The following is a 12,848-nucleotide window of genomic DNA, read 5'->3' on the forward strand; positions in this document are numbered from 1 at the left end:
AACTCACCACATCTGATTTTCAACGTAGGAAATTTAATCAGCTCTAGGTCAAGCTTGTTCTCCATCCTCATGTGCTCCATCATAGAGTATCCAGTGATGTCATGCAACCCCTTTTGCAAGTTTGTCCAGTCAGGGGATCTGTGTTTTTTGAGATATAATTCCAGTGGGCCCAAGGACTAGAATTCACAGAGCACTTTCTCTAAGAATTTTCAACCTTCATTTACCAGTGTGTAGTTTACCCTTTCCAATTGGAAAACCTTTTTTTTTTTTTTCCTGTTTGAAAGACTAGGGGAAAAAAAGATTAAGGAATTCTTATTATGAGAACATAGTGGTTGAATGCAGAAGCTTTAAAATAACACCTAGATGAAAATTCCAACTATGTCATTTAATCATTGCTTGGCCTTGGGCTTTTTCTGAATTGAAATATTTTGTCAAGCAGATTCAGGGTAAGAGAAAATTTATCTAAAATGCACTCTGAATATCTCTGGGAATATTTTTATACTAGCTACTACTGTGAACAATGGTTCCTTGAACTAATTTCTTTTCTTTTCTAGGAAGAACCGGAACTATGATCTGTTCATGGCTTATTGCCAGTGAAATATTTACAACTGCAGAGGTATGAAAGATGTTTCCACAAACTTTGTCTTAATCTGATTGAATTTACTAGTTCTGAAATATCACTGGTAGGTTGTTAAGATGATTCTTTGAGTTATGGTACTTAAATGAAAATTGTAATTGGAGAGATAGTTGTTAGAAAGTCTGCTTTACATATTTATATATATTTTTTAACTTGCACTAGTTAGTAAGAGACTTAGGTAACCTCTTACTCAGAGCCAGGAATAGGGTGAAGTGAGCAAGGCATTCCCCTTGAACAAAATGTAAGGGAGTGCCAAAAATCTCATAACTAGATAAATAATATTTTAATGCAATATTTTGAAAAATCAAAATTAATGTGAAGAGTGCATGATGAACACAATATCAACATTTTATTTAAAGATAGGATTCAATAGGGCCAGCATTAAGGTGGGTCACATAGGCCATTCCACAAGTGCAAAAGCACCCGGCAAGCAAAATGCCTCCCTCATCTCTAGTCCTGGCCCTGCTCTCACTCTCACCAATAAAGTGACCTCTTCCTTCCTCACAACAATTACATGAAAATTAATTAGATAGGTTTCCAAAAGACCTTGAACATCCTTGGAAATGTGTGGTGAATAAAAGTTATCTTTTTCTAGTTCAGAACAGTATCTCCTCAACATCATCTCTAAATAATCAAAATACGAAGGGTCTGTGACCACTGAAAATTTCTGAGAAGATAGGATGGGCTGTTTCTACTTTTTAAAACAGAGTTCTGTCCTGACCCTTCTGAGAAGTTACCACTTACAGAACACACTCCCAGCAGTACTACTCCCCAGTTGGGAGATGGTCTAAATAAGAGAAGCTGTGGGTTATGCACAAGGTCCAATGCTCTGAACTCCATCACCTTTTTTTTCTGTTTTGAGAAACATCAGTTTTGATGTGTTCTAGGACAGTGTCTTTCAACCTACAGTTCGCAATCTATCAGTGAGTTGTAAAATCATTTTACTGGGTCATGACCTGCATTTTCTTTTTAAGAAAATAGAATAGATTAGACAATAGCAAAATGTTAAGTATTGCTTTGTGAAACTTTTGTTTCTGTTATGTGTATGTATTCCCTCTGATTTTTATTAATCGAGTTATTAATGCAGGTTGTAACTTTTAGAAAAGTTTGAGAAGTTCATTTGTTTTAAGTAGGTTCTAGTCAAAAGACAACCGTAATCCTGGTTGGCCAAGTTGTCAGTATAAGATCCTCCAGGGTCCAGTCCCTCCAAAGAATCTTCGAATAGCTAACAAAAACTGGCAGATCCATCTTCCTCAGAACTCTGGAAACGGTTAAAAGGGATGCAGTAACTTAGCAAATACCAAATTTTAAAAAATGCAGCTTCAAAAAATGGTAGGAGAAGCGTTTGGCACCTTTAATGCCCCTTCCAGTCCCCTCCAGGGCACTACATTCCCGTTGTAGGTCCCTGGCCCTACTCTGGTAGCGGAGCATTGCCTGTGTGTATACTGCAGTACTTGTATGTTGGTGCCAGTCTGTCCTATGGCAGCCTGAAAGACTGAGCCAGCAACATCATCCCTGACTTGCCCTTTGAGAACTTACCAGCAGGCAGAAGCAGCTTGCTGCCAACTAAAGCAGTGTAAGAAACACTTCAGTCAAAGTGGCCTGGGGCAAAGGATTACCTGCTCTAAGCCACACAATAGAGTACTTGGGACAGGGATAAAGTCTATTTCATATGGATTACAGGGGTTATTGGAATTCCTGTAACTGGGGGAAATCCTAAGGCCATAAGCAAGAACAAGCATGAGAAAGAGGTAGGCTCAGAAAAAATCAGAGAGAACACACTGCACTTCACATTTTGCTTCAGGCTTATCTTCAAGATAGGAGGGCTAAACTCTGAAGGAGACACCAGCCAATGCAGAGCCAACTTGCAAAGACTGTAAAAGATGTTTTTGAGCCTTGGTGTGTTTGTTTTTGTTAGCTCCTCGCATTCAAAGAAATCTCTGTCATATCACTAGCTGGATACAAACTTAAGAAACCAACAAGGAAAACAGAGAAAGATGTAAAGGATATCAGGAAAACAATGAATGAACAATATGAGAATATTAATGAAGATACACATATTTTTAAAAGGAACCAGGCAGAACTCCTGGATTTCATCAGTTAGAGAAGACCACAATAACAAAATGAAAAATTCCTTAGAGGTTTACAACACAGATTGGAACTGGCAGAAGAACAAATCAGTGATCTCAAAGATAAGTGAATTAATATGATTCTAGCTGAAAAGCCAAAGGACATTGAATGAAAGAAAGTGAACACAACATAAGAAACCAGTGGAATACCATCAAACATACCAATACACATACCACTGGGATCCCAGAAGAGAAGAAAGAGAAAAGGATAGAAGGAATATTCAAAGGAATAATGGCAGAAAATTTCCAAAATTTAATGAAAGACATGAATACATGCATTTAAGAATTCCAACAGGATAAACTCAAAGAAAATCAGGCCCAGACACACAGTACTCTAACTGTTGAATTATAAGGATAAGGAGAGAGTTCTAAGAGCTGCAAGAGAAAAGCAACAGGATACATACAAGGGACCCCAATAAGATTAAGTGCTGATTTCTTATCAGAAACCATGGTGGCAAGAAGGCAGTGGGATAACATATTTAAAGTAATAAAAGGAAACAATTATAAACCAGTAATTTTGTATCCAGCAAAACTGTCTTTCAAAACTGAGGGAGAGAGAAAGACATTCACAGATAAGCAAAAGCTGGGAGATTTCATTATCATTAGATGTGCCCTATAGACACTGCTAAAGGGAGTTCTTAAGAATGAAAGGAAAGGACACCAGTGGATTTAAGTGGCATAAAGAAATAAAGATCTCCAGTAAAGGTAAACGTGGGTGATTATAGATGCCAGTACTATTGTATTGTATTTTTGGTATGTAACTTTGCTTTTTTACATTCCTACAGGAACTAAAATGTGAATGCATAAAAAGTAATGAAAAATCCATGGTTGTAGAGTACAATGTATAATATGTAATTTGTAACAAGTACAATCAAGAGGTGGGGGAGATAGGAGTATAGGAATAATGTATGTATAGGCTATTGAAGTTAGGTTAGAGTCAAAGCAAATATTATTGTTATATATAAGATGTTATATTTAAGCCCCATGGTAATCACAAAAATTTTACCTGAAAAATATGTAGGGAAAGAAATGAGAATGGACTCCACATGATAGACTACAAAAAAATAAAATAAATATGGAAATAGGCACTAATGCAAGAATTGAGGGACAAAACGGTATAAGACTAACAAAAGCTAACTAGCAAAATGGTAAAAGAAAGTTCTGCATTATCATTAGTTACTTTAGATGTAAATGGTTCCACTATCCAATAAAAAGGCAGATATTGACAGAATGGATTTTTAAAAAGCATTACATGACTATATATTATTTACTACAAGAGACTCACCTTAAATTCAAAGTCACAAATAGGTTAAAAGTGAAAGGATGGAAAAATATACCATATGCAAGTAGTAACCAAAAGAGACCTGGGGTAGCTAGACTAATACAGATAAAATAAAATTTAAGTAAAAAACTTTACAAAAACAAACAAAAAAGAACAACAACAACAACAAAAAACTGTTACAAAGGATAAACAATTCACTATTTCCTGATAAAGGGACCAATTCCATAAGAAGACATGACAATTTTAAGCATATGCACCTAATGGCAGTGTCCCAAGTTATATGAAGCAAATATTGATATATTTGAAGGGAGGAATAGATGGTTCCACATTAATAGTAGGAAACTTCACTATGTCACTTCCAAAAATGGATAGAACATCTTGATAGAAGATGAGTGAAGAAATAGAAGACTTCAATGACACTGTAAACCAACAAGAGGTACCAGACATGTATAGGACACTTCATCCAACATCTGCAGAATATACATTTTTCCCTGGTGCACATGGATGATTCTCCAGGATAGAGCATATTTTAGGTCATAAAACATGTCTCAATAAATTTAAAAATATTTAAATCATACAATGTACCTTTTCTCACAGCAGTGGAATGAAACTAGAAATTAATAACAGAGGGAGTACTGGAAAAATCATAAATATGCAGAAATTAAACAATGCAATCTTAAACCAATGGTTCAAAGAAAAAATCACTAAGGAAACTAGGAAATATCTTGAGGCGTGTGAAAACAAGAACACAACATAACAATGAGTATGGGGTGCAGCAAAGGCTGTACTGAAGGACATATATATAGCTCTAAATGCTTACATTGAGAAAGAGTAAAGATTTCAAATCACAGCCCAAATCTCACAAGTTTAGGATATGGAAGAAAAAAAGAGCAAACTAAACCCCAAGCAAGCAAAGGAAGACAATAACAAAGATTAGTGTGAATAAAATGAAATAGAGAATTAAAAAAAAAAAAATAGAATCATTGAAACCAAAAGTTGGTTCTTGAAAACATCAATAAATTCAAAAAATCTTTAGCTAGACTGATAAAGAAGAAAACAAAGAAGACACTGAAAACTAAAATTAAAAATAGAAGAGGAGGGGATGTTGGGAAGATGGTAGAGTAAGGAGCTCCAGGACTCACCAGGAACTGTCTGAAACAACTATTTTGAAACTTCAACCACCCCAGACAAGGGCAGCAGCAGCCATTTATTCATCCTGCCTTGGACAAAGGCCATGGTGGAGGAGAGTTAAAGATGCTACTCTGGGAGCAGATGTGGCTCAAGCAGTTGAGTACCTGCTTTTCCCACATGGGAGGTCCCAGGTTCAGTTCCTGGTGCCTCCTAATCAAAAACAAAAAACCAATAACAAACAAAACAAATGAAAAATCCAACTCAGGGGAGCTGATGTGGCTCAGTGGTGGAGCGCTGTTTTGTCTCAGTGGTTGAATGCCGGCTTCCCGCTTACGAGGTCCTGGGTTCACTCCTGGCCCGTTATCTCAAAGCAAAAAAAAGTTATTACACTTCCTCAGGGGTGTGGGGGACAGTGAGTTGAAGAACTGCATTTTCTGGGCAGGGGAAGCTCAGCTCAGCTCTGGGGAACCATGGAAAAAGCTCTTGACACTCTCCTTGATCCCTCCCCAGGCACTCTGTAGCAGTTCTCTGTCCCCTTCGAGGGTCTCTGGCCCTGTTTCATCTGTCACTTGGCTCTCCTCCCAAAATATCCTCTCCAGGCAAAAGCATCTAGAGAGAACAAAAGGCATTTAAGAAGCAATAGAGGCAGAAAGTCTGGGGCAAAGGCCTACCAACTTCAGACACCCAGGAGAGGGAAGTCCGTCTGTTGAGAAACAAAGGGGACAACCAAACCCCTATAAATAGGGGAACTCCAAAACAACTAGCAATCAAAATCCCAGAAAGACAGAGAAAACCCTGCATATGCATTCACCTTTGGCATACCTTCTGATAGGAGGGAGGGCTGCTCAAGAAAATCTCTTTCTATGAGCTGGTTATAAAGTCAAGAAACACACATCTCAGGGAATAAATCCCATAGTAAACCTTTTAAAATACTAAAATGTACAGTGTGCAACAAAAAAGTACAAGATTAACATAGAAACAGTTTAGAATAACCCATCGAACAGAAGAGGATAAAAATACAAAATACATCAATGAAGAAGAGGAGGATGTGGACATACCAAACAAAGGCTTTAAAACATGATCTTAAAAATGCTTAAGGAGATGAAATACAGATAAATGTATGAGCAGTATGAGAAATTTTAAAAAGGAGTCGGTCAGAACTACTAGAGTTGAACACCACAAAAACTGAAATCAAAATTGCCTAGGAGGGTTTCAAGAGCAGATTGCGCCTAACAGGTGAAAGAATCAGTGCACTTGAAGACAAGACACTTGAAATGATTCAGGCTGAGGAACAGAAGGAAAAAGCAATTATGAAATATGAAAATACCCTAAGACACCTCTGGGACATCATCAAGCACACCAATAGACACATGATGGGAGACCCAGAAGGAGAAGAGAGAAAGGGGAAGAAGGAATATTCAAGGAAATAATGACAGAGTATTTCCTACCAAGATTTTTTTATCTAACAAAGACTTTCTTTGAAAAATGAGGGAGAGAGAAAGACATTCCCAGATAAACAAAAGCTGAAGGAGTCTGCACTACAAGCAATGCTAAAGGGAGGTCTTCAGACTCAAAGGAAGAATGCTAGAATGTGGTTCAAAGCAGCCTAAAGAAATGATTGCAGTGGCTGTGACCTTGGATGTGGACACAGCAAACAGCCATCTCATCATTTTTGATGACCTGAGAAACACCCAGTGTGGTAACATCACACAGTATTGGAAAGAGCATCCTGAGATTTTCAGCTACTCAATCTGTATCCTAAGTTCACCTTTCTCCTTGAGACTCAGCAGGTCCATTATTTGTTCCTTTAAAAAAAAAAAAAAAGTGATGAGTTTTCTCAGTACCTATATCCTAAAGAATCCAGATATGAAAATTACTCCAGAATAATTTAAGACAAATTGTGAGCGCAAATCCACATATTGAAAAAGGCTGCTTTCTTATAGCTAAGTTATTTTCTCTTTCAGAAACATATTACAAACTATTATCATAGGGAAAAAAGTACAACTTTATCAATGATATACCCAAATTATGGTACTCTAACATTAAATGAATAGTTATTATTGGTTAAAAATTAAAATGGTGCATAAATCCACTTTAGGACTAAGAGATAAATTTCTTCACAACAATCTATTGAGCTTATGTACAGTTGACCTATTTTGCATGCACTCATTTGTGTGTGTGTGTAGTTCTATTTTAACCACATGTATGGATTCATATAGCTACCATCACTTGATCTAGTGTTTTACAGAGATTATGAGTTAAATAAAAATATTTTAACTGTCAAAAAATTTTAACATCTTAAGTATATAACAATCATATTTGGTTTGGTACTTCAATAGCACATGCACGCACATTTTTTTTTATTAGAGAAGTTACAACTTGACAGAACAATCATGCATACCATGCAGGATTCCCATACATCACCCCACCACCAACATCTTACATTGTTGTGACAAATTTGTTACAAATGATGAAAGAACATCGTTGTAATATTACTTTATCTATTAGCCAAAGTAAAAAAAATGTGGTATTTTTTCCACAAATCATCCTATTGTTAACACCATGTATTAGTATTGTATACTTGTTATATTTCCTGAGAGAATATTCTCATATTTGTATTGCTAACCACAGTCCATCTACCATAGGGTTCACTGTATAATACAGTCTCTTACCTTATGCAGCTCATCCAAAATGTACACTCAGTGGCTCTCAATTTCATCAGAGTTGTGCTGTCACCACCTCAGTCCATTTTAGAAAGTGTTCACTGTTCCAGAAGGAAGGGTTCCATACCCCTTATACACCCATGGATAGCCTTTAGCACTGATATAGTACCTTCTTTGCCTTTGCTGCAAAAATATTACAGTATTACTCTTAACTATAGTGTATAAGTTATATTAATTGTATTTTCCCATGGAGCACCATATTCTTAACACCTTGTAATAGAGGAATGTTCCTGTATTTGTACTAATAGCCACAATCCTCATCCACCACCAAAATACCGTTACACAATCCCTAGATTATCCTCTAGCTGTCTTTCACTTGACTTAACTTCCCTAGACTACCCCTTTTAACCACAATCACATTTATAAATCAGCAGGGTTAGTTATACTCATTATAATGTGTTACTGTCAATTCTATCCATTCCACACATTTACAATCAACCTTATTAAATATTCTACTTACATTCAGCATCAGCTCCCCATTTTCAACCTATCCTATCTCCTAGTAGCCTGTAATCTGTAGTTTAACTCCTTGAGTTTGCTCATTGTATTTCGTTCATGTCAGTGAGACCATACAATATTAGTCCTTTTGTGTCTGGCTTATTTCACTCAACATAATGTCCTCTAGGTTCAACCATGTCGTCATATGCATCCCAAGTTCATTTCTTCTTACAGCTGAAGAGTATTCCATCATATGTATTTACCACAGCTTATCTATTCATTAGTTGATGGATACTTAGGTTGTTCCCTGCTTTTAGCAATTGTGAAAAATGCCGCTATGAACATCAGCATGCAAATTTTGTTTGTATCCTTGCTCTCAGTTCTTCTGAATATATTCCTAGTAGCAGGACTGCTTAATCATATGGAAGCTCTATATTTTGCTTCCTTAGGAACTGCTAAACTGTCTTCCACAGAGGATTGCACCATTTTACATTCCCACCAACAGTGAAGGAGTGTTCTTATTTCTTCATTCTTCTCCAGCACTTGTAGTTTCTTTTTTTTTTTTTTAATAATTACTATTCTTTAAGGTATGAAATGATATCTCTCTGTAGTTTTGATTTGCATTTCCCTAATGGGTTGTGATTTTGATTATCTTTTCATGTGTTTTTTGACCATTTGTATTTCCTCTTTGGAAAAAAGGTTCAAGTTTGCCCATTTTTCATTTGAATTGCTTGTCTTTTTATTATTGAGTTGTGAGTTCTATTTATGTAACATGGAAATCAAACCCTTATTGGATATGTGGTTTCCAAATATTTTCTCCCATTGAATGAGTTGCTTTTTCACTTTCTTGGCAAAGTCATTTGAAGCACAAAAGTGTTTAAGTTTGAGGAGGTTCCATTTCTCCATTTTTTCTTGCATTACTTGAGCTTTCAGTGTAAGGTTTAAGAAACCACCACCTACCACCAGGTCTGAACATGTTACCCTACATTTTCTTATTGGAATTTTATGATTCTCATCTTTATATTTATGTCTTTGATCCATTTTGAGTTAATTTTTGTATAAGGTGGGAGAGAGGGCTCCTCATTCTTTTTTTTAAATAAGGCATCCAGTTTTCCCAGCACCATTTGTTTAATAGATGTTCTAACTCAGCTGGGTGGGTTTGATAGCCTTGTTAAAAAAATCATTTACCATAGATTTCAGGGTCTTTTTCTGAGTTCTTTAATTTGGTTTCATTGGTTAATCTATCTATCTTTATGCCAGTACCATGCTGTTTTACCACTGTAGCTAAGTAATATGCTTTAAAGTCAAGAAGTGAGAGTCCTCCAACTTTTTCTTTTTAAAAATAATTTTGGCTATTTAAGGTCCCTTACCCTTCCAAATAGACTTGATAATTGGCTGTTTTTCATTTCTATATATTTCTATATATATATATATTTATTTATATTTATTTCTATATATATATTTCTATATATATATTTATTTATATATTATTTCTATATATTTCTATATATATTTATATATATTTAATATATATATTTCTATATATATATATTTCTATATATTTCTATAAAAAAAGCTGTTAGAATTTTTATTGGAATTCCATTGAAAGTGTAAATCAGTTTGGAGAGAATTGATATCTTAGTGATAGTCTTCCAATCCATGGACATTGTGTGTCCTTCCATTTATTTAGGTCTTCTTTGGTTTCTTTTAACAATGTTTTATAGTTTTCTAAATACAGGTCCTTTATATCTTTGGTTAAGTTTATTCCTAAATATTTTATTATTTTAGTTGCTATTGTAAATGGAATTGTTTTCTCACTTCCTCCTCAGGCTATTCATTAGTAGTGTATAGGAATTCTAAAAGACACCCATACACATATATTTTTACTATACCTCTTTGTCGTCCCCATTTTTTTAATCACTTATATCTTTGTACATTGTACATGCAAAGCTATACATTTAGTATTACCATTTTTGCATGTGCATTTTAGCACCTGAAGAAGTAAGAAGTGAAGTTACATATCAAACAATACACTGCCATAATACTGGCTTTTTTTTTTTTTTAAGATTTATTTAATTTCTCTCCCCTTCCCCCCTGTTGTCTGCTCTCTGTGTCTATTTGCTGTGTGTTCTTCTGCATCCGCTTGTATTATCTGGTGGCACTGGGAAACTGCATCTCTTTTTTGTTGTGTCATCTTGCTGCGTCAGCTCTCCATGTGTGCGGTGCCACACCTGGGTGGCCTGTGATTTTTTCATGCAGGACGACTCTCCGTCTGGGGCACACTACTTGCACATGGGACACCCCTATGCGGGGTCACCCCTGTGTGTCACAGCACTCCTTGCATGCGGCAGCACTGTGTGTGGGCCAGCTCCACATGGGTCAGAAGGCCCTGGGAATTGAACCCTGGACCCTCCATATGGTAGACAAATGCTCTGTCAGTTGAGCCACATCCACTTTCCTAATACTGGCTTTTAAAATTACCCCAATAGTTACCATTACTGCAGGTCTTACTAATTTATGGCCATCTGTTTTGACCTGTTGTCAAAGACCACTCAATGGGTAAAGAATAGTCACTTCAGCAAATGGTGCTGGGAAAGTTGAATCTCCATTTCCAATGGGAAAAAAAAAGAAGTAGGACCCCTACTACATACCTTATACAAAAATCCACTCTAAAAGGATCAAATATCTGAATATAATAGACAGAACTATCAAACTCCTAGAAGAAAAGGTAGGGAAGCATCTTCAGGACCTTGTGTTAGGGAATGGTTTCTTAGACTCTACAACCAATGCACAAGCAATAAAAGAAAAAATAAATGGGACCTCATCAAAATTAAAAACTTTTGTACCTCAAAGGACTTTATCATGAAACTTATACAATAAGAGCATATATATGGAAACCACATATCTTATCAAGGTTTAATATCCAGAATATATAAAGAAATCCTTCCACTTGAAAAAACGACAAGGAGAAGGTTCTGAGGGAATGGAGAGGAAAGAGTAGGTGTAATATAGGGCATTTTGGAGACATTGGAATTGTCCTGCATGATATTGCAATGATGGATACAGGCTATTTTACATTTTGTCAAAACCCATAAAATTGTGTGGTGCAAATTGTAAAGTATAGTGTAAACTATAGTCCGTGGTTAGTAGCAATGCTTCAGTATGTGTTCATCAATAATAACAAATGTACCACACTAATGAAAGACATTGTTAATGGGGGAAAGTGTTGGAGGGGAAGGGGGCAGGGTACCTGGGAATCCCCTAAATATATATATTTTTAAGATTTCATTTTTTATATTTTATTTATTCCCCCCTCCCCTGTGGCTTGCTTGCTGTCTGCTCTCTGTGTCCATTCACTGCACATTCTTCTGTGTCTGCTTGTCTCCCTTTGTTGCATCATCTTGCTGTGCCAGCTCTCCATGAGTGTGGGCCATCAGCTCTCTGTGAGCACCGGCCAGCTTGCCTTTACAAGGAGGCCCTGGGACGTGAACCAAGGGCCTCCCACATGGTAGAGGGAAGCCAAATCAATTGAGTCACAGCTGCTTCTGCCCCATATATATATATACACATATTTTTATCCCCACCCCCACCCCTTGAGGCTTTTTGTGTGCTGTCTGCTCTCTGTGTCCATTCACTATGTGTTCTTCTGTGTCTGTATTTTTTTAAAGATTTATTTAGTAAGTTTATTTCTCTCCCTTTCCCCTCTTCTCCCCCCACCCCCAGTTGTCTGTTCTCTGTGTCTATCTGCTGTGTGTTCTTCTTTGTCTGCTTCTGTTGTCAGCGGCATGGGAATCTGTGTTTCTTCTTGTTGTGTCATCTTGTTGTGTCAGGTCTCTGTGTAATGTGGTGCCATTTCTGGGCAGGCTGAACTTTCACACTGGGCAGTTCTCTACGGGGTGCACCCCTTGTGCGTGGGGTTCCCCTATGCAGGGGATACCCCTGCGTGTCATGGCACCCCTTGCATGCATCAGCACTGTGCGTAGGCCAGCTGCACATGGGTCAAGGAGGTCCAGGGTTTGAACCTCAGACCTACCATGTGGTAGACAGACACCCTAACCGCTGGGCCAAGTCCACTTCCCTGTGTCTGTATTTTTTATTTTTTTTATTTCCTTTCCCCCTTGTGGCTTGCTTGCTGTCTGTTCTCTGTGTACATTCACTGTGCCTTCTTCTGTGTTCTCACTTGTCTCCCTTCTTTGCATCACCTTGATGAGTTGGCTTTCCTGCAGTGCTTGCCGGCTAGGTGGCTCTCTACCACATGTGGGCAAGACTGCCTTCACAAGGAGGCCCTGGGACATGAACCCAAGGCCTCCCATATGGTAGACAGGAGCCCAATTGATGGAGCCACAGCTGCTTCCCCCTCCCTTATATTTTTTGATGTGACATTTATATAATCTAAAGCTTCTTAAAAATAAAAATATGTTTGAAAAAAAAAAGTATACATACCTGCCCACCTTGACACAAAATAAAGAGAAGGCAGGAAGCAGAGGTTCAAAGTTTTTACCTTAACA

General features: G+C 37.1%; 1 protein-coding gene across 1 annotated transcript in view; it reads left to right on the top strand.

Annotated features, from left to right (window-relative positions):
* Positions 1 to 553: 553 nt before the first annotated feature.
* Positions 554 to 12,848, top strand: part of LOC139436542 (phosphatidylinositol 3,4,5-trisphosphate 3-phosphatase TPTE2-like) — a 40,873-nt gene continuing 28,578 nt past the window's right edge. Inside the window, exon 1 of the mRNA XM_071208285.1 lies at positions 554 to 616. Within this exon, the coding sequence (XP_071064386.1) occupies positions 569 to 616 (48 nt within the window). The 5' untranslated portion in view covers positions 554 to 568. The remainder of the gene's footprint in view (positions 617 to 12,848) is intronic.

Source organism: Dasypus novemcinctus, chromosome 15 (genome assembly GCF_030445035.2).
Source record: "Dasypus novemcinctus isolate mDasNov1 chromosome 15, mDasNov1.1.hap2, whole genome shotgun sequence".
NCBI classification, from domain to species: domain Eukaryota; kingdom Metazoa; phylum Chordata; class Mammalia; order Cingulata; family Dasypodidae; genus Dasypus; species Dasypus novemcinctus.